Source organism: Ischnura elegans, chromosome 2, assembly GCF_921293095.1.
Source record: "Ischnura elegans chromosome 2, ioIscEleg1.1, whole genome shotgun sequence".
Lineage (NCBI taxonomy): Eukaryota > Metazoa > Arthropoda > Insecta > Odonata > Coenagrionidae > Ischnura > Ischnura elegans.
In genome coordinates this window covers 55,478,567-55,501,088 of record NC_060247.1, presented here as the reverse complement: position 1 = coordinate 55,501,088, position 22,522 = coordinate 55,478,567, and the positions used below count along the sequence as shown (strand labels likewise).

Below are 22,522 nucleotides of genomic sequence, written 5' to 3'. Positions count from 1 at the left end.
GTTTTAGTGGTAGCTAATTAGTTTTATTTTTTTAGAAGTATCTTATCATTAAATTCATTATGAAATAAATTTTGAATTTTGATATTATCATAGGTTGTTGGTGAATTATTGGCAAGAATGAAGTGTATTCGACCATGAGGAATGGGATCTTGTTAAGGAACAGAGTGACTTTACGGAGTAAAAATATCTCGAAGGTGGAATATTGTTATGACACCTCTAACATCAAAGGAAATAGACGCCTCTAACACAGTGGCGGCTCCTGAGTCAAATGTTGGGAGGGGCACACTCCACCGGGCGGTCAACATTTATTAATATTTTGTGTATTGTAGTGAGTTTTTAACGCAATCTAGAGATCATTATGACTCACTAAAACACTAAAAGTCACAGAATCGATTAGATCAACTACAACTAGGCCTTTTTACATTAAAACAATTTTCACATAATAAGTCAACTGGTAACCAAAACAAGGTATTCTGCACCACTGCAACACCAATTCGCCAATTGGCTGGGAGCATGAAAGACACCTATAAAAGAAAACTCCGCTTGGCTTGGGTATTTGGATACATCATCCTTTTTCAAGGATGAAAAACTTATTCAAAGTATTGGTACCGTTCGAAGCGTATCGGAATCCCCTTTAATTATTGTGGTTGCCATTAATCGAACTCTAAGCCGCAGGAAATGGTGGTGGGGATAATGAACTACAGCTCCAAAATATGAGTATTATTACTTAACAATTGATTGATTTCATTTCATTCAATTCTTGAAAATTTTTGATCAGGTCAGTTTTATTTGTGTAGTTATTGATTGACGTAAGAGTTAGGTTATTTATTGTGTTAGTATTCGTCAAATGTAGGATTTATTTTATCAATCTTGGCATAGCTATGAAGAATTACTTTATATTGTGTATATTGCACGATGTGGTGGAAGTTTTTAGTATTAGTAAAATGAAACAAGTTATTTACACTGACAATGAGTTTATTTCAGCTCGACGCGTTTCGTTTCCGGCAACAATGCTATTGAAAACAATGCTATGCAATTGAAATGTTGTTTTATCAACGAAACGCGTCGTACTCAATAAATTAAGTGAAAATATTGCACTGATTCATTTTACCAAGAATTGTTTAATTCGATATTTTGGTAGTGAATTAAAAAATGGAATTTTCGAATTTCTCGTCGATAGGAGTAAGCTCTAGTGCCAGTAAAAATAAATAAAAGTTAATGTTGATCCTTCACTGTGAGTATTAATGGGATTTTTAGATACCATAGTTTAATTTCCCCAAAACGTATAGCCTACGGTGTTAATTTATGCCGAAAACATAGGCAAACACAAATGAATATGATGTGATGAGGTGGAGTTGAATACGAAGAAACGTAAGTCCTGATTTACACTGATTAGTGAATGTTCTCTTCCCCACTCACCTTATCCTCCAGCAGAGCCTTTATCCTCTCCTTCGGGTCCTTGCCCTTCTTTGACCTCACGATCACGTATATCTTCTCAATCCCCGGACAACACTTGAGCAGCTTCATGAGCAGGGCCTTGCCGAGGAAGCCGGTCACTCCCGTCATGAGCACGGAGCGACCCTCGAAGAAGTCGCAGATGGGGCTGGAGATGTCCTCGGCCTCGAGAGGCATCACCGGGCCGGAATCCTCGGAACTGCCCGTCGGAGGAGCCATCGCAAGTGAACAAAGGTTTAACCTTCCGACTGTCCGCGCAAAACGTGCTCGACTGCGTCCGCGCTCGGCGGATTTTAAACACTCGCTATTCAGAGTCGTCCGAACGTAGACCCTCGGCACTTTTTTTTCTTCTCTCGGCGGGGGAGTGGGGTGTAGGGAGGAGAGGAGGAGGAAGGTTTGCGCCTCTTTCCACTGTTCACCCGAATGACGATGATAATCCAGGCGGTATCGCGAGCGGAGGAGGCGGGGGAAGGTAGTGTGAAGGCTCGGAAAAGGGGAAGGTGGAGTTGGGGAGATGGTGGAAGGCTGGAGAGAGGTGGGAGGTGGGAGAATTACGGCTGCATGCGTTGGCACCCAAAGTGACGCACTGTTGGGGGGGAATCGGATAGGTATTGTTGACACGCGTTCACTCCAGATTTTCCCAGATGACGCGGTGGTCTTCGTGGATTTGAGCCGGGGTGGGGAGATGCCGGTCACGCGTGCGGTCTAGCTGCGTCCAGAGCTCTCACGTGACAATATTTTCTCGGAGCCTACTTGGTTCAAATACCTACGCAGTGTCCTCTGATATGTTCCCGGTGACTGTACTGGTTACAGTAGCGTGGGTGGATGAGTGACGTAGTCTGGGAGATGCCTCTGGGTCACTCAGCTTCTCCCGCAACGTCCAACCTCCAATTGGTTGGAAGAATCGTATTGATGTCTTATGCGGGTGTCATCCACTGGGACTTCCTCCTCGTCGGTTGGCAACCTTGTGTGGAAGGGATGGGGAGTTGAAGGGGGTTGCTCTCGTGAGGTCTCCGGGCCTTTTTCTTCCCCTCGACAAACGCGAAAGTTATCCGGCACCTCTCAGTGCAGCTCCCGACCCTTCAGAACGTCCGCACCCCGTCTCGCACATCCGCCTAGGCTCCTCTTGGTCTTTCCCGTCCCGGAGCGTATGTGCTTCTGGTACTCTCCTGGTCTCGCGCTGCGGAACCCGTGCGTTTTTTTTTCTTCTTCCGCCCTCTGGGGAGGTCGACCCCTCTCCGTTCCGTGCGAGCGACAAATCCTTCGCGCCCCGGAAAAGGGATACGAGAGAGAGAGACTCGCTAGAGGGTCAGGAAGGCTCGTGTCACGTCACTCGGAGGTGACCGGCGTCGTGGTGGGTTCGCGACCGTTTTTGGAAGCATCATCTCAGCCATCCCCCACTGCAAGTCGTCGTGTTAAAGCCGGTCGCACTCCGCCCGGGCACGTGCGAGAGAGAGTAATCCAATTGATCCGGAATTAGGTGAATGTGGCCGAAGTGTCGCAGCTGGTGTGTAATTCTCTCGCCACGAAAGGTGAGCCCGAAAATGGGGCCAAACACAAGAAATCAGGGCGACCTGCACCTTCTCAGCCCGTTCTATCGCTGCGGGGGGGCACCTCTTCAATCCGGACTGGCCCGAACACGGGCTTTATCGAATTAGTGATCCGGTTGAATCGAGGGACGAGAAATCATTACAGCACTCCCTGCTAGGCAGCCGCACAGCAGTGCGTTCGCTCCGTAGGAAGGCGGTCGTCAGTTGGTCACGCTCCTCTTCAATTCCGGACGGAACCGGGCACAAGGACCCGGTCGAAAGACGAGCAAACTTATTCACACTCTAAAGTAGACGAACACCGTTCGCTCAACAGGAAGGTAGTGGTCACTCACTTCCTCGTTTCCCGATGTACCTGGATTCCAAGCATAAGATCCGATCTAGGGACGACAGGATTTTGGACCCACTCGCAGGACTCCCCGCACACTTCTCTTCGCCCGTGATTTTCGTGAAGCGTCGACTATCACTACTCTTCATGCATTCTTGTGAGCGATTGAGGAGGTACTACTGAAGATCATCCAAGGGCTGTATCGTCTCTCGTTTTTCTTTCCCCTTCTCCACCTTCTCGCGACTTTTCTCCTCCTCCGCTGACAACCTGAAGCAAGTCGGCGAAACTGAAAGACTTTCCCCTGTGCGTCGCGACCGACCTGGATTCGATAGCAAAAGCTCTCCTTCATGAATTTTCCCTCGCGCTTAGCGGCAGGTGATCTCCACGGCACACGCGCTTCCTCGCCTCATCGAAAATGGGCAGGGTCGCCGAGCGGTTACCGAGTATTACAATCCACGTTCACTTTCTAAGGCTCCCCCCGAGAGCGAAGCAGGCGGAAACGCATTGCCAGCATAGCCCACCCGGTTTTCTCTACCTCCCCAGCCGCGTCGTATATACCTTCCCCATACCCTCGCAAGTCTAGTACATGCAACTTGCTATTTTTCTGTCTCCAACTCCGCTCAATGCGCAGCTTTTCTCTTCGTCGTGGTCCGTTTTTACGCTCCGAGGAGCACCAAAGACTACTTCCTGATGCATTGGCAGCGTTATGAAATAGTTTAGTTACCATAATATAGTGTCTTATTTTTATTATTCTTTTTCTCTTGCTTTTATTATAACACGCTTTTTTTTGACATTTTATCGTCTGTTATTTGTGTCATATATGGAATCTACTACTATTTTTTTTACAAATAGCATGCGTAACTTCAATATTCAAGTATAATTCTAATCTTCGGAAATTGAAATCTACATTTCAGCCATAAAAAAATAAAGTAATGGGTAAAATTTAATGTTAAAAAGCTCTTCGTAATGCGAAGATGTCGTTCTCTCTTTAAAAAATACAATGAAATGTATCAATCAAATATTTTGCTTGTGAGGAGATGAAGAAGACGACCGTTTCGCCGTTTTCATAGTTTTTCGCGTGTTCTTCTTCACTCCTTCGACCGGAAAAGCTAAAAGTTTACGTTTAAACAATGTTTAACAATTCATTGTTGTGGCCAAACAAACAATGAGTAAATAAAACCATATATGGCGCGACCCTATGGAGCTTATGTAGAATTTCGCACAACTGCGTTCTACCTTTTTTTGCGGCGACAGTAGCAACTTATTTTTAACGTACTTCCCATTGTTGAATTGGCTTGGAATTTTTAGCATATATCATAATCATATTACAATGTGTTCTTAGGCTTTTACTCGGTCTTTAGAGACAGTGTGAGCCGCAATTTTGACAATGAAAATTTGTGTTAAACACTTAGCTTCAGGTAGGTATAAATGTCATTCTTCGCCATTATAGCAGCAGTCACCTGGTGCAACGGTTAACATGTCTGCCAAGGAATCTGAAGATTTCAAGTCCGAATCCTGGAAAAGTTGATTGCTTTCCTTATATTTTTGATAATTTTTTACTAGTTGACTTTACGCGTTATTCCATCGTTGTAGGATTTTCCATTTCGCACTTTTATGTAAGAAAGTTTTAGATAGCCCCATAGGCATCTCTTTTATGAAATAAAATCATGAAAATTATGTTAAAACGCATGTCAAAATTAATTTAAAATACATATTTATATTCTAAATAAAAATAAGGAAATGAAATAAAAAACACGTTTTTTGTCAAAACAGCATTGTACGCACAAAAAAGTAAACAAATATGCTTTCCATTACTTGCGAGAATAAATCGTGGGTGCCAATCCTACACTCATTTATAGTAATCCTAATCAGCGCCTACAATTTATTCTTCGAGTGATGAAAGGATTATTTTTTTTACTCTTTAGTGCATTGTACGCTGTTTAAAAAAAAAACAACTGTTTTTTATGTTGAATTAAAACTTTTGGGCTATGTCGCCGCGTCAGATTTTGGGTGGCCCCAACGTGTTTTTTATGGTTTACTTTATTTTTTCTCTCCTTTCTTTCCTTGAGAGGAAACCTAATGCTTGTTTTCATTATGATCCATTTTGACCCGAAAAAACCAATATGAAGCTCCCTCGTAATGCTTGAACTTATGAGAATTATAAGAAATATATTACTTTGAGTCTTTGTATGCTTTTTTCCTGTTTGTCATCAAGCCGTTTTTTTTTACTGTTATTTCCTCGTAAGTAGATGGTGCTATATGGAAATGACCGGAATTACCTTCTTTTCTCCGAAAAAAGAGGAGGAAAATGAGATTGGCAAATGAAATACCTGCCATGCGACCACTTATTTTTGGTATTTTACTGTAAGCGTCTTCTTTCCCAATGTCGCAATTGCCTCTTCAATGTATTTTGATGACCATGTCTGTTTTGCAAAAGGAAGACAAAGACTCATGCTCTATCGGCAAATTTTGCATTATGTATAAAATAATGTTTGGTATGTACGTAATTTTCGTGCGGATGAACTCTGACTTGTGCCGTGAAAAGGCTTTTGTCATTATAGTTTTTCCGTTTTTAGAACTATGGAGGATGACTCGAATTTATTATTAATATTTAATGAAGAAATTGAAATTAATTGGAAAACAAATGAAATTATCAGTATTCATATTTTTGCCCGGCAACTTTTTAACTCTCCCTTGATTACTATTCGTACGACTGATTTACAAAACTACCTTCTGCGAGACCCCGGAATCTACTTTTCATCTATATTTTAAGTCTCATATCTCGGAAGGTAAATTCGTATTTACTTCCTTGTTATTTTTGCGCCTCGAAGGAATTTTTGGATGTTGCGCAATGTAGAATTCCATGAAGAGAGACAAATATTTCTAGGTTCTAATACACGTGATCAGAGATGTCTCCAAATTTAGACTTTTTATCTTAAGGGATTGATGTGTCTATTTGAAGTATTTGATATTATTACTCTTCACAAGTGAAAAGATGACTTCATTGACAATTTAATTTCAGTGGAAGTCAACGGAGTCGTCTTTTCATTTGTGAATGTCAACTTCCTCATAGTTGTGCCTGGTACCATTGAACGTTTTATTACTCTTTAATCACGTTTTTTTGGTGTTATTTTTTCCACAATTTAGCGTATTATACTCACCCATCCCGTCTGAGGATCGAATAACAAACTTGCCGATGGCGTCTAACAATAAGTAAAGGATGGGCGAATATAAATCGCCAAATAAGACGGGATTTTAAATCTTTCTGGTAGAAAATTTTAGTCGACTACTGCAGGAGTATATCTTGCTCGAGCGTCAATACGTCATCCCTCCTTTTGTAAACGGATCGTAAGTTGTAGAAACCATAGTTGAAAAGAATGTAGAGCCGACCTTCATGCTGAACGTCCCGTCGTACATGATAATATACACCCACCCTGTTATGATGAGCCCTGCACATAAATGTTCACTTATAGGCCTTTTGTGTAGAGAAATTCTTGTTTCCAGTACTAATCTACTCGCAAATGTGTGCTGTAAATTGTTTTTTTTCCTAGAGGACATATGTTCAAGAGCAATGAATACCTTATTAATCATTTATGCATCTTTGTTGTAACTGATTCGTCAAAATGTTTGGGTAAATAATAAATCGAGTTCTAGGAATGACATATTTTCATAAAATTATTCAAAATCAAGACCACGACATTCGTGAATATCTCGCTCTTGAACAACCTTCGGTTTTGGAGCCACCTTACAGCGTCGTCTCATCCGTTCCAGACGGATGAATCTGCGGACCTCCCACCTGCGGCTCCCGAAACAAAAGCGACTCGCCGAAAAGAAAACACCGCCGACCTTCGGGCTGGGCGCGTCCGGAAAGGCACGTAGAACCCGGAGGCATCCTCGCACTAATGCTTTTTGGAGGCCAACGTTCTTAACGAGGGAATGAGCGAGAACGAAAGCGAAACTGAGCGAGGGACACTTTCATCTTCTCTCGAGTAGCCTCCGGCGGGCGATCTGTAATGGATTGTAACGGCTCCCGCGGGAGGAAAGTGCATGGGAGGGAGTTCGGAAGGCCGGAGAGAGTTACCTCGTCAAGACTCGCACTCTTCAACGAACCTGGGTGGAGCGAAGGGAAAACGGAACGCATTACCGAACAACCCACTACTCTTGCCTCTCGGAAACCGGAAAATCCAGCGTGTGTCTCTCGAGATGTTACATAAAAATATGTATATCAATTGAATTGGACGTGGCCGGCTTGCTGGCTGGTCTACCTGCCACGCGTGGGCTGTCGTACGGAGAAGAAAGTCAGACGGGACCTGCTACAGGTGGTCGTGTGACTGCCGGCCTTCTTTTTTTGTGCGTTAAGTTCGTCGCGAATAATAATATAGGAGGTAACCGCCATTCCGCAACATCACGTAACCAAATAACTGAATTTGAGGTGGTGGTTCTCAGATGAAAATAGGTCATTGGCGTCACTTGATATTATGGGTGCCCTCAGAAAGAAGTTTTTCGGTGCGGAATGTTCGTAACACACATCTGTACTCAAAATATCTTCCTGAAGAAGGTTTTTTTGGGGTCAGATGTGAGTTAGAGGGAGCTCGATATTTCAGACTGCTAAGTTTCGTATGTCTATACGTGTCTCATTTACTTTTTAGCTGTTGATATGAGACTTAAAATTATATCGGATTATTATTTTTAAATTATCAACTCAAATAATTATAAATTATCGACTCAAATTTCGGATATTAATAGTTTCCATTTTTCAGTTTTGGCGTAACCAAGTTCATCTTCTGAAGTGAATTACTGGTTTTAACAAAGTTTATTGTCAATTTTCCCAAGTTTTTCTTTTAAAGTGAATTACTACTGAACTTACTGAATCATCTGAGTTTAGGGACGGTCCAGATGGTAGCCTTCTGATATTTTTCAAATCTCGTAATAAATAAGATGTTGACTGTAGCAATACAGGCACCAAGAGTGTGTTGAAAGCCCTTACCTAATGAATTACCTCGAATTACATTAAAAAGTGATTTGCGGCGAAAGGAAGAAGAGGTAGCTAGATAAATAACTGAAGATGTTTTTAAAGCTACTCATGCATATACTTAATCAATTTTAGGACTTGGATTTAATCGAAAGTGAATCTCATCGTTGCATTTCCATTAAGCAGTTCTCCCGTAAAAACGCAGTAAATTGGCATACTTGCTTTATTTTGTCAGTTATTTGATCACTTGGTCTCAAAATCATCCCATATCGACCTTTTAGTAATTATCTGCCTCGCTTTCGCTGAAGAATCTCTTAATCAGCTGCAATTACTCCTTCTCTTCCGAGTAATGATGTATAATAAGTATTTTCTTTATGGAAGGTGAGAAATTACGCCATTGCCCTGCTAACGTCATGGTTGCTGTTGCACGCAAGGCCATTGTCATTACGCCTACCTTTTCCGTCCGAATGAATCGCTTAAGTTATGCATACTACTCCCAAGCTACCTTTGGCTGAAATAGGATGACTCAGGTGTTTCCCTAGGAGATGTGAAAGTGATGATTAAAATTGCATTCGTCTAAATGAAAAATTCCCCAATTATAATCACCATTGAAGACTTGGGCGTACCGAGCGGGGAATAGAAGGGGGCGGCTGCCCCCCCCTAGAAGAAAAAATCGCCAAAGTCTTTTACGAAAATCAGAACTGGATTGAAACGAAAGTTTTCAACAAATTTTCTTTTAACCCATGAACAAAGGTATTAGATTAAGAAATGTAACTAAAATATTTTTTGTCACGCAAATAATTTTATAAATTATGCGCAGTCATAATTTCTTAAAATTTTGGTTTAATTCACCTTTTCCATGCAAAAATTTTAAGACTTGAACGACCATGGCTTGCCCCCACCACCCTAGTTTTGATCCTGCCCATACAGCACAAACGGTCGCAAACTGGCATATAAGCCGTTTATTACACGTGTTTTATCTCGTGTAAAAACCGTTATTACTCGAGTAAAAGCATAATAAATTTGGTGCGTAAATGGTCTTACTTCCGCTAAAAACCGTATAATACACTTGTATGCACAAGGAACACAATAATGGGACCGTTGTAGTTATTCCTTTCTTCATCAGGGTTAGGGATTCTTGAAATAGTTTAGTTGATGACCGGAAAATGGCAGTGAACACGGAAACGGTGGCACTTTACTTGTACTAAACAGGTAATAAGACATAGGCAACATATTCGTTCAAAAATTTCATTTATTGTCTCAGGAAAAGGTTCCTCGGTATAAAATAATTCATCAGGAAATACGTACAGTACAAAACACTAGTGTTGATGATGTGAAAAATAATGTGAATGACATAATGTACAGGATGATAGAAAATATGAAATGATGGATGGATCTTAAAAGTACTGCTGAATAGTTTCAAAAACCGCAAAACCTTGTTAAAACCGCAAGTCGTTTCACTGAGCGCAATCACACCAGGATAAAGAGAATGACCGAATTGCTGATATCATTGATGTTTCCATTTCGAGTTGGTTCGAGTCGCCCAAGTTATATCGTTGCGTGATAGTTGTCCCAGCGTTTAATTCGCGTGGTGCGAGGCTATGACGGAAATAATTCGAAATCACTGAGAATTTTAAATTGATAGACAGCATCATTTTAGTTGCAATTGATGATTAACTCGTTCATATCTCGACAGGAGCATGGTCCTAATAAAATATACACCTGTATAATATATGCTGCACGATGATTCGTAAAATGATTTTAACCAGATTCCGTTGGGAAAATTTTGCTGGCATTAAGGTGGACGACTAAATTTGAATGAATGAAACTTTCATCGTGCTCAGATTACTGCTGACCACCTCACATGCATTACCACATTTAGCTTCATTTTTTGTATATAAGGGTCAAGGGAATTGGACCAAATTTACACAGCAAGTACACGTGTAAAAATGGGCGAATGATCGACTTATTCCTAACACCAAATTTTGACTCAGTATAACGAGTAAATTTCTCCCTGTGCTGTATGGGTCGGTACGCCCGTGATTGAAGATGCAACATATAAAATCAGGTGATAGATAAAATAGAGTCTTTAAGACGAAATCTCCTTTCAAACTAAGTATATCTGCTTTACGAGTCTTGATAAAGTGGAAGGTATTCGTACCGTAAACTTTTTTATGCTTGGTGTTGTCATCATACTAACTGATTGTAAAACTTTAGATTACTTTAAAACACGAACAAGACGGTGACATCTAGCACACACACACCAAAATTACGATTGGCGCTAAATGTACAAATTTCGTAACATTTTGTGACAATTTATATAAATCGATAATTGTATCATCATATTATTGCCCGCAATAATGCTATTATGTTTAATAAATTGATATCTACTATCGCAGTCCACTATAAAGTAAACTAGGTGCGCAACTAAGTTCCCGCTGTTTATTATTAGATGGCTCTAGCAGTTATTGCAGGTCTATTTCGACTTATCGGAAACGTCATGAACCAAGCTTAGACATATTTTGGTAAACAAACCGTTTCACGGCAATAGTGAAGTTGTGTCGGCGTCAAATCCTTATTGTTGACTGAGTGAAAATGTCCGAGTTAATGCCAAGTAACCGTCGAATAATCGTAGGCTTTCCCGGCGTATAGAATTGTGGAAGGTTACTCGGGATTTCCACCGGGTCAGGTTCTCCAACTCCATCTCGGCCGACGTTTCGATGGACGAGTTGTCCATCGTCTTCAGGGCATGTCGAGTCTTGAGAATTGTCCTCCTTATATATGGATGGTTGATACCGCTGTCATCCATATATAAGGAGGACGATTTTCAAGACTCCACATGCCCTGAAGACGATGGACAACTCGCCCATCGAAACGTCGGCCGAGATGGAGTTGGAGAACCTCACCCGGTGGAAATCCCGTTTAACCTTCCCCAAGTAACCGTCATATGCGGGAAGAGTTGACTTTCTTCTTTAATTCGAATAAAACGGCGGTCGATGCACATCGATGGCTCCAAAACGTTTTCGGAGATGCTGCTATAAGTTAAAAAACGTGCCGTGATAGTGTTGAAATGACACATTGCAATATTTCCACTTATAGATTTATTTTACACTACGCGTTTCGTCGTTACAGCGACATTTTCAAGTGTGAAAAAAGTCTTAAAGATTTTCCTTATATATCATAGTGCTTGAGGGGAGGGTGGGAGTAAGATGGAGAATGGGGTTTGGGTGACGAGAAGCGAGCATATTGAAGGCTGTGGGGGGGGGGGGGGGGTTGGAGGGTCGTTTTAGGGTCTCGAACTGAAAACGACCCTCCAACCCCCCCCCCCCCCCCACAGCCTTCAATATGCTCGCTTCTCGTCACCCAAACCCCATTCTCCATCTTACTCCCACCCTCCCCTCAAGCACTATGATATATAAGGAAAATCTTTAAGACTTTTTTCACACTTGAAAATGTCGCTGTAACGACGAAACGCGTAGTGTAAAATAAATCTATAAGTGGAAATATTGCAATGTGTCATTTCAACAATATTACGAACTTCCACCACATCGTGCCTAACATCATACAAGGTGCCGTGATAGGTTACATCGCTTCAAAGACGTTGACGACCGTCCGCGTGAAGGAAGACCTCCATTGGAAGATCCATGCCAAACTCACGAAGAGCTTGCTTCAGCATTAGGAGTTACTTGCCTAGTCATTTACAAGCGGTTGCATGCAATAGGATTGATTCAAAAGTAAGGAACTTGGGTTTCTTATGATTTGAAGGCAAGGGACGTTGAACGACGTTTTTGTCACCAATGAAAAACAGTTCCATCATCAAAAAAAGAAAGGCTTTCTTCATCGCATCATGACAAGTGATGAAAATGAATTTATTACAGAAACTCAAAGGGAAGAAAGTCTTCGGAACTGCGTAGTCATATCTCTATGTCGTCAGCTCGGCCGATATTCACGCTGCAAAGGTTAAGCTGTGTGTTTAGTGGGACCAGGTAGGTATTATTTACCTACTATGAACTGTCGAAACCAAACAAAACCATTACTGGGGAACGGTATGGACTCCAATTGATGCGATTGAGCTGAGCACCGTGCGAAAAACGGCCAAAATACGAGCAAAGGCTCGACAAAGTGATTCTACAGCAAGACAACGCCCGAAAAATGTTGTCGAAACCTACCTGGAAACACTGAAATGAGAAGTCCTCACCCACCCGCTATATTCATCCGATATTGTGTCGTCCAATTTTCACTTTTTCGGTTTGATGGCACATGGACAGTCTGATCAGCAGTTTCACTCACATGAACACCTCAAAAAATGGCTTGATTAGTGGATAGCCTCATGAGATGAACTTCTTTTCCCGTGACGGTATTCAAGCTCTGCCAGAAAGATGGGAAAAAGTTGTATCTAACGATAGAAAATGCTTCAAACGATTCATTTGTAACATTTTTTACAATAATGTTGTGATTTCATTAATAAAACAGCGAGAAGTTAGTTGCGCAACAATATAATAATTGTTTTATCCTATATTATATTTCTTGTTTGGCACCCAATCTTTGGATCGCAATTCATTCCCTTGTTGCTGTTTATCCTTTTCACTCTTTTAATACTTGCATCAGTACTCACGGATAGATCTTAATTTTGAGGTCCGCTTCAAGGCATTGTGGCAAATGTGGTTGAGTAGTTTCTGAAGTGGTTAGAATTTTAATAAATATTCTTTTCTCCATGATATTGTTTTTCTTTGCATGAATATTGTGATTTAAGCTTTTTAATATCGACGGCATAGTAATGCCGTGAAGCCGGATTTGCCTAAAGTAATGTGTCGATTAAAAAAATAAAAATTTGTAATAATAAAGATCAGTGTTATTATCTTATACCTATATAATACATAAGAACGTCGTAAATCGTATTATTTACAGCATTTTTAACGCGAGAACGGCTGTAATGATTTTAATGATATTTGTTTTGTTTGGATTCGTCTCATCACCGGATAACAGAATAATCATTAAAAGTAGTAAATATTCACGAAAAAATTAATCTTGATCTTAGGGATATTGTTTCAGGAATTAGTGACACTGTAAAGTCTGTCACGTCGGTTGAAACTAGAGGATTTGTTTTGTTTTTACCACTTTAACGACTGAGCTTCGTAACAATGTTAAAAAATTTTAACATTAAAAAATATTTAAATATTAAATTAATATTTATATAATTTAATTTGAGCTATCCCTTGCTCGAGTTGAGTGGTCAACACATGATTCACTCACTACCTTGTGTGTCCTCAACAAATATTCCTTGAGGAATTGTTGACTAACAGTAATGGCCGTGTACCTGTCGACGAATCTAGCGGATTGTTTTCATTTCCTCGGTATTTTTGCAATTTCCTTTCATCAAAATATCAGCTTATCATCAAAGTGTTCCCGAACATGATTTATAACCTCCGAGATCACAAATGGTTGAGTGAGCGAACAATTTTGACGGCTAAGAACGAATATGTGGATGACTTAAAGTTTGTAATTCAGAATCAAATCGTTGGTACACTGTATATACTCAAATCTATTGACTGAGTACTGAGTACAAACGAACATCAATTCATCAACTATCCCTCTGGATTTTTAACTTCTTGGATGTGCCTAGGTTACCACAGCACAATTAACAGCTGGAGGTTGACTCGGTAGTCATAATGCTTGGAAACCTTAAACCAACTAAAATTATGCAATGAAAAGCGTTTGTTGATAAAAAAACTGATAAATATTTGATTCACGTGACGATACTCTAAGGAAAATTCGAAGATGAGGAAGTCCTGATTCCAAGGATTCCCATCATCCCAACCCATACGCCCCTTGAGTTAAAGCAAATTTAATTACCAATTTTTGTTGCATTCACGATGACGGTTAACAAATCACAAGTTGAGTGTTTGCAGCCTGAATCTGGAAAACTCATTTTTTTATTTTCAAATATATATGGCATGTTCATGTGTTGGTAAACCATCCACTTTATTTGTTCTTGCGCCGAATAACAAAACAAAAACTGTTGTGTATCAGACACTAAAGAGAATAAAGCCGAAAGTGGAGGGGCATGTTTACGTAGTGTACTTTTCCGAACCGAGTTATAACTAGCGCGTCACAAGTCATGATATATCAATGCTGCTCCCCAGGGGCTATTCTCACGAAGTTTTGATCGTCAATCAAGCGTCCGTCTAGCATTACGTAAAATTGCCCCAAGAAAGGGCAAGACTTGCCCAGAAAACATTTTTTTACGGTTAAAAACACAATGAGCTCAACAAGTAAGTGCATGAAATGTTGACTTTATTGACCGATTTATAGCAACACGATGTATAAAATTTTAAAAAGTTAAAAAATAAAAATTGGAAAATTCGTTGAAAAAACTCGCCTTATACGTGCCCTAGTCTAACTTATGTAGATTGAATAAAGTAAATGTCTTTTCTAACGAGCCATTCTCATGCTTATTTTTTAATTTTTATTGAATTTTTGTTATTGTTTATTGTAGCAAGTCAAAAATTATTCTAATATGTAGAGCCGCTCTTGGTTTATGAATGGTGTAAGTAAACTTCTCATTGATTATTAGGCGGTACGAAGGTCGTCGGGTACGCTAGTATAAAATAAATGCCTAATAAAAGCTTTTGATTTACTGGCATCTACGACTCTATCAAGGCGATTTTATCGGAAAATAGCATAAATATACTAGGGTCGTTCAAAAAGTAATGCCCCTTATTTTTTTCTCATAACATATTTATTGTAAAGAGTCAGAATTTGGTGACAATATGCACCAATATGTCTTTTCTTGCTCCAATGCACCAATAAGCTCTTGTCTTGTAGGCGTTGCCATGCCGAGCGTGGCTGATCATGGGGCTCCGTTTCTGCATCTCCTGAGGCTGTAACTTTCTTTACCCATCGCCCAACTTCACTCCTACCTACTGCAGCTTTGCCATACACTGCACACAAACTTTTGTGGATGTTCACCACGTTTTCGTTTTCTGTACACAAAAATTCAATAACAACACGCTGCTTTTAACGTGAGTCGTATGTAGACGCCATTTTAACTCTGTACTACGGTTCTGCTATGCGCTAGAACAGTGTCAAACTTCATCAGCGCAGAGAACAAACATCAATTTTGAAACACCGACAAGGGAATTGATCTATGTATATCAATGGCTTTTTTTAATGTGGGACATTATTATTGAACGACCCTCGTAATAAGTTATATCCAGGATGAGCGAACTTATATTATTTAGGGTTTTCAGGCCATCATGTCTCAAGATGTGGCCTATACGAAACAACCTTATAGGCCACATCTTGAGACATGATGACCTGATGAAGACAATCTTCGAGGGACAAGTGGAAGGCAAGAATGGAAAAGGAAGACCTCGAACAAAATATATGGAACACGTAAAGAGAGATGTGAAATAGAAGAAATACGTAGGTGTGAAAAGATTAGCTGATAGGAGAATAGAGTGGAGAGCTGCGTCAAACCAATCCTAGGATTGTTGACCAGTGGTGATGATGATTATCCTATCAGTTTCATCAGAAACACGTTGAGTCAAATCTACTCCACTAGGATGGGCTCACTCAAATATAGGTGGAAGTATGGATTTTCATGTCCTTTCTGGTGAGGAAAATATGATCGAAATGAATACGCACTAGCATGCTGATACCCATCCATCGCCTTGGTGATATGGAAACTAAACAGACCTTGAAGAATAACCGTGGAATAAATCATGCTAAAAGTTACGGCAATTTACTCGCAGTTTACTCGCAATTTTTGAGGAAAATGGAAGACTTGAAGAGTATCTAATGAAGTTTATACGAGTAAGAACTACAACTTTCTAAAAACAGCCCTTGGGGAATATAATTGGGAAATGTTGATTGCCGAGCACTGTGAATTTTTGAACGTCCATGGTAACGTATTACGAATTTTCGAGTTTAATGAGTGAGAAATCCTGTCATGCGGACAGGGAAAAGGAGTTCAATATTGGAAGCAAAGGAAACGTTAATTTGGCGATAGCGTCAGTTAAGACCGTTCGCAATGATTTATCTAGTTAAAAAGGTCAACTTCTCTCAGAGATCAGTTTATTTCATGCTGAGATAAGATGGCATTGGTATTCAAAGCGAGTCCTTATCTCTCTATCTTTCCGGTATCATCTTATCAAAGGCTACCTTAATCGTTTATGAGACTGGGTCAACATTTCCGAGTCTTGATGAAATGATAAGCGTGTATTCCACTGTCATAAACGGCTGTACAAACCTTCTGGTGTCATAGAAACTCTTATTTTCGTCGTGATTCCTGAGATTTTTAAAATCTCTAATCTACATTTCTCGACTTGCAATTCTTTATTTTTGATGATTTTTCAGTTTTGGTAAAGAGATCGTAAATCTTAAGGTTATGCCCCGTGAATGAACATTGATATTATTTTCTTTAACTCATTGAGTTACGATTGATATATTCGTGAATTACACTAGGCTTGAATGGTGTGATATTTAGTGGATAACAGGGGATGACAACCTTGCATTTTTAATCGTTAACTTGGACTAAACTTTCATGTAGTTGTGATTGGAACATCTATCGCATCATCGTCTATCTGCATGCACTTTGCATTTTTTTTAATATTTAGCTTGAATGTATGTGGGATAGGGTTGGTGTGGTGGCTAAAGTGTTGGCCTCCCAACCCGTTGGCTCGGGTCCAAATCCTGGCGGTGGCATAGAATTTTCAGAGATTGCCCGATCCCTGCTTGAATGATGTGTTGAGGATATTTCAAGTACAACACTCCGTCAGTCGGATGGGACGTAGAGGCGTGGTCCCCTTTTCACCTTTCTTCAAGAGCAGGCTAATGCCGACGCCGGGTTTCTCTCCACCCTTCCTTCTGTACCCTTCCCTCACGGCGTAAATGGCCTCAGTTGTCGGTCACCTGCTTCAAATAACATAAAAATATCGTAATACTTGGACATATATTTTACGTAGCTGTGAATCTATCACTCTGCATACACTATAAAATATAATGTGCATGTATATATCTTACTGAAGTGTAAAATGGTTACTTGAAAGGTTATTATGGCTCTGATGCATTAAAGTATTTTATTTATTTGATATTGTAGCTCGCGGAATATAAGGAGTTTGTATTTTGGCAACCCTCCTTGATGATGGATGTCATATTGAAACAATTGATCGAGATATCTAATCTAATTATCTACCAACATTTTCACTTCCTGTGTGAAAAAAAAAATAAATTAAATTATTACATTGACACGTAAAGAAGTGGTGTTAGAAGAAAAATGGCTTCTGATGCCGACACTCGTAATTTTTTTTCCGCAGCAAGATTAGTGAATGCCGTCAATGGCATTGGATATTCAAAATTTCCTGTTGTACTAAGTAGGCTTGGATTAGATTTTCTATTTGCTAGAAATAATCATCGCAAAGTCGGTCACCAGCACTTATAGTTATCGCGAACATGCTCGTTGATGCGTTGAAAAAACTGGAAAATGGCATTTTAAATGTATGCGGTGCTAACTTGGATATTTTCGAGGCCTCTTGGTTGATAGAGCCTCGAAGCGGCTTTCGGCTGTAGGACTTGAGTGAAACAATATGTAAAATAAATTTTTATCCAGCCGTTTGAATAAAATTTAAATTATTTAGGGCACCCTGCACATAAATGAAGTTGCTATATCTGTTGAGCGATAGTAAGCACAGTGGGTTAATATGTTATGATATTTTCGTTATTTTAATTAGCTCAAATGATAAAATAGAAGACAGTGAGTAGGAAACCTTGGCAATTCACCGTCGAGAATTGCACGATTGAGAAACTCTTTTTATCGTCCAATAATATTTTCTGGTTCTCACATGAATATACATTAGAATGCAAAATTTTCACGATCCATTTTCTTACAGCGATTTGGAAATAATGTCACTGAAGAAAAAAACTTCGCTTTCCTATTTTTATTGAAACAAGCAATTTGTAGTTCACGGAATCAGATGACTGACGGTAAATTAATATTTTCGAAATAGAATAAACGTTGCTAGTCATCGATTGATTGAAATTAACTATCAAATAATTAATCTAAGAAGTTGAAAGAAAGAAATGGAAATGGTTACAGTTCGTGAAATGGTATTTTTCTGTTTTGTCAGCACTCACTTGATCTCGATAGTTTGTGAAATGACCTCTTTATTTTTTAGTTTGTTTGAAATCATGGATTACTATCGGAACAAAGGACATGATTCGTGCATTGTTAAAATAGAACCGAGGCCTTTTTTTATTTTACGCTTTTTATTAACATGCTTCTTCTGCCTCTTTATCTGTTTCATCAGAGGAAGCTTGTAATTGATATTTTTTAGCCCTTTCCTGTTGTCAGATCGATTAAGAATTTTGGGCGCTTGCTTTTACAAGATGCCAACTCAATAATCATAAATTATTTTTTCCATTGTGCTCTAATTAATTAGCTTTTTTTTCCTTTTCTTGACCTTATTTAATATATAATATGGTATTTCCTGGAGTATAGGTCATTTATACAAAAGTTAGCATCCAACGTTTCGATTTATTTTCTTAAATCATCTTCAGGGCTATGTTAGAAAAAGTGTGAAACAATATAAAATACAGAGAATAAGACGATACACAATATTTATACATAAAAAAGGAACAATTGGTTTTTTTTAAGAGAATATAATTTAAAGAAATATGTATGTATAAACATATATATATATATATATATATATATATATATAAGAACAGAATGGAATATACAAAAAATTTTGACATACCTCTAAACTTTGAACAGATTTATTGATGTTTGGTTTCTAAGGTATTGCCACAACCTAGGTTACCATTAATTTTGATGTATTAAATAAAAATAAATTTTGCTGAGGTTATCGATGTCTGTTTTTTTATTACAACAATTTTTTGTTTTTGAAATATAAACCATTTCCTTGAAAAGTCTTTTTTTCAATATAACTTCATGATCTAAAATTACGGCGTTCTCAAAATCAAAACTATGGCCATTGCTTATGCTATGGCTAGCAAGAGCGCACAGAGTTATACCACCTTTTACTAGCTAAATTTTTTAATTAGCTAAATTTCCATGTGGAAAAATAGCTTTAAAATTTCTCGAAAAATAGTGTTAGTTTCTGCCATAACTTATGGCAAGAGCTGAGAGCTGAACGAGTTCAAGCCCGGTCTATTCCCAATTTTTTTCTCGAATTGTAACTCTTTTTTATTGAAGCTATTTTCCTTGTGGAAATTAAGCTAATTAATTAGAGCACATTATGGCCTAAACTCCAGGAACTTTTGATCATTATTAGGGTTATTAGAAATAAGTTTTGAAGAGCCTGAGGAGTGAGGAAGGATTGGAACGCAGTATTGATATCTGAACCTAATCAAGACCTATACTTTATTCTGCTAGTGATGTAAGGCTTATTTTTTTACTTTCTAATTCAGTGCATTTTATACCTTATGGAAAACACGCGTTTTTATATATATTTTATTTTGTGCCTGAGAGTGCATTTGAAGATGTAAACCGAGTAAGAAGGTGGTTGTCGAGATATTTGGGGATAGTTAGCTGAGTAGACTATGTACCAAAAAAAATATTGTGAAGTTTTTGTTACTCTGCCAATATTAGCCCTGCTTAACGGCATCTTAAGCTCCGAATTTGAGTTATCCTCAGCTAATCGTGTTATGGGAATGAAGACTAATTTGAAAGTGATGGTTTGTCTTTGTTCTCAAGAGGAAAAAATTGTGCAATGATTAATTGAAGTTCAAACCGTTGTAACGCGTTGGCGCAATGAAATATCAAATAATTATTTATTATTATAATTAGTGTTGACCGTCCCGCTTGAAGAAAAACCTGATATATATTGGGTTATATATGTATGCACTGTAATTGCTTAAAAATATTATATTCTCTCTGATGGTGTTGAATGTACTAGCATTTTTATTCTTGTTTTCTGCTTAACTCAAATAAGCTCAATTTTCTGCATTTCTTGTGCCTGCATTTTTTATTACCTGTAGTTAATTATTAATTCAACCCTAAAAGTTAGTATAATTTTATATTTTGCTACAAACAGGGCTGGGCAAAATATGGCACGAGAAGTATTTGGAATACAAATTACCGCTGTAATTGTAATTAAAATACAAAATACTTTTGATTTGGGACTTTGAAGAACAAACTACAAAATAGTATTTTAAATAACTCTTAAAATTTAATATACATTTAATGGAAACTAAAAGAACTTAAAAAATATAACCTGCCATGAAAAGTTATGAATAGTTACAAACTTGAAGAAAACAATTGTAAAGAAACGAAGTAATCTTTGAAGTATAATGTTACAGAAGTGTTATCGTAGCTACCTCTTAAACTATTTTACAAATACAGTTTTGTTTTAAAATGGAAAAATACCAAAATCCTATGTATTTGCAATACAAAATAGAAGATACATTCAGGTCGTAAATTTGAAATCCCAAATACAAATAACAAATATGTTTCAAATACGTATTTTAAAATACTTGTATTTGAAATACTGCCCAGCCGTGGCTACAGGCGTGTGAATTTTACACATTCAGGTTTGGGTGACTAATATTTTTCCCCAGCAAACTCCCATCCTGAGGAATTTTGCTGGAAAGTAACCAAAGGACTTGCCGCTTTAAAACATTAATTAGCGGCCGAGCGCACTACGGACTTGACCTCCACTGTGAGCGTTTCATTGTTAGTATTGTTTCTACTGAGTTTCTAGATGTGATCTTAAGAATTTAAAATTACACGTGCATAATAGAGGCCAAAATTTTCGTTTTGTCAATGTGCAAAAGTTTAATATCTTTAACAGTTTAGTCAATCATAAATTTGAATTTTTATCGTTTTAAAGTCTGTGACCTTTATTTTAGCTTTGATATTCACCATTGGCTAGCCGTCTGTGCTAATTAATTGCTCCAAAGCAGCTTTGAAAAAGTTTAACGGTTCTACTAGCAGTATATAATTGAAAAACATTCCAAAAACACCAGGAGCTCACATAAAAATTTAATTTATAGTGTGTATACCGTACGTTGGAGCACGGACCCGCGAAGTACCTGAGCCGCGAGTAAAGGAGGAAAGGACCGACAAAAAAACTGTACGGGACCGACACGGGTAGCTGGCGGGTCCGTTCGCCCGTCCCTTCCCTTCCCCCTGACGAAGGCAATTAGCACCTCTTATAGAATTATTAACTTTTTTACTTTCTCATAATATCTCAATCTAAATAGCATACTTGTAAAGTACTAAAAAAGCTTAGAAAAATGATATAAAACACGAAATATTCCGATCATAAATAACGAAATGGTCAAAAGTTATTTTTTAGCCGTTATGCTGTAATTCACACATTCTTTTAACATTCAAATTGCAAAAACTACGCGTGCTACGAAACGGCATAGTTATCAAAATTCGTACCAGAAAACTGGCACTGGTATTTGGACTAGGCGAGCATCAGCATTGGTCATTTTCGCTGTAAGGGAAGGTCAGTGAGGGAAGAGTAAAGAGAGAGCCTTTACGTTAGCCTGTTCTTAGCGTTAATCTCTACTGGGACCACAGCATAACGTCCTATCCAACGAACTGTGTCTACGGAAGTGCCTTCCACGCATGTCGTATAACAGCGATGGGTCTCTGGAAAGAGCTCCGCCATCACTGTAATTTGAACCTTTTTCCGTGTGGTAGAAATGCCATCACCCAACCCACGCATAACCCTTGAGGGCATATTCCTTCGAAGCATGTGTCTTAAGTAGTACGGCGTGTTAGTGCCAGCGTAATGGACATGTTTACTATTACTCTTACTCCTGTGGCCATTCGAAACCTAGAAGGTCTTTGGCCTCATGAACTAGGTGACTCCACATTCTCAGGTCGCCTGCCATGTACAGCTGGGCTCCCAACTTCCTCACATCCTTCTTAACTTCATCGCCCTAGCGCATTCTTGGTCTTCCTACGGGTCTTTTTCCTTCGGGTTTACCTTCCAGAACTTGTTTCAGCATTGTGTCCTCACTTCTTCTATGGAGGTAGCCCAATCATCTTATTCTCTTGCTTTTAATTATTCCCACGATATCTGGTCCTTTATACAGGTCTCTCAACTCTTTGTTGCTCCTAATTCTCCATCTTTCTCTTTCCTTCGTTGGACTTCTTAAAACTTTTTTTTAAAGTGATGAGATTATTTTGTGCTACATTTGTAAAAATTTCACTTCCCACACTTCAGAGCCATATAGTAATATAGG

General features: G+C 38.9%; 2 protein-coding genes across 2 annotated transcripts in view; one reads left to right on the top strand and one right to left on the bottom strand.

Moving 5' to 3' along the window:
- The window catches only part of LOC124153764 (fatty acyl-CoA reductase wat-like), a 44,878-nt gene extending 42,352 nt beyond the window's left edge, over positions 1 to 2,526 (bottom strand). The window contains exon 1 of the mRNA XM_046527115.1: positions 1,420 to 2,526. Coding sequence (XP_046383071.1) covers positions 1,420 to 1,674 — 255 coding nt within the window. The 5' untranslated portion in view covers positions 1,675 to 2,526. The remainder of the gene's footprint in view (positions 1 to 1,419) is intronic.
- The window catches only part of LOC124153766 (N-acetyltransferase 9-like protein), a 112,361-nt gene that overhangs the window by 57,925 nt on the left and 31,914 nt on the right, over positions 1 to 22,522 (top strand). The window lies entirely within an intron of this gene.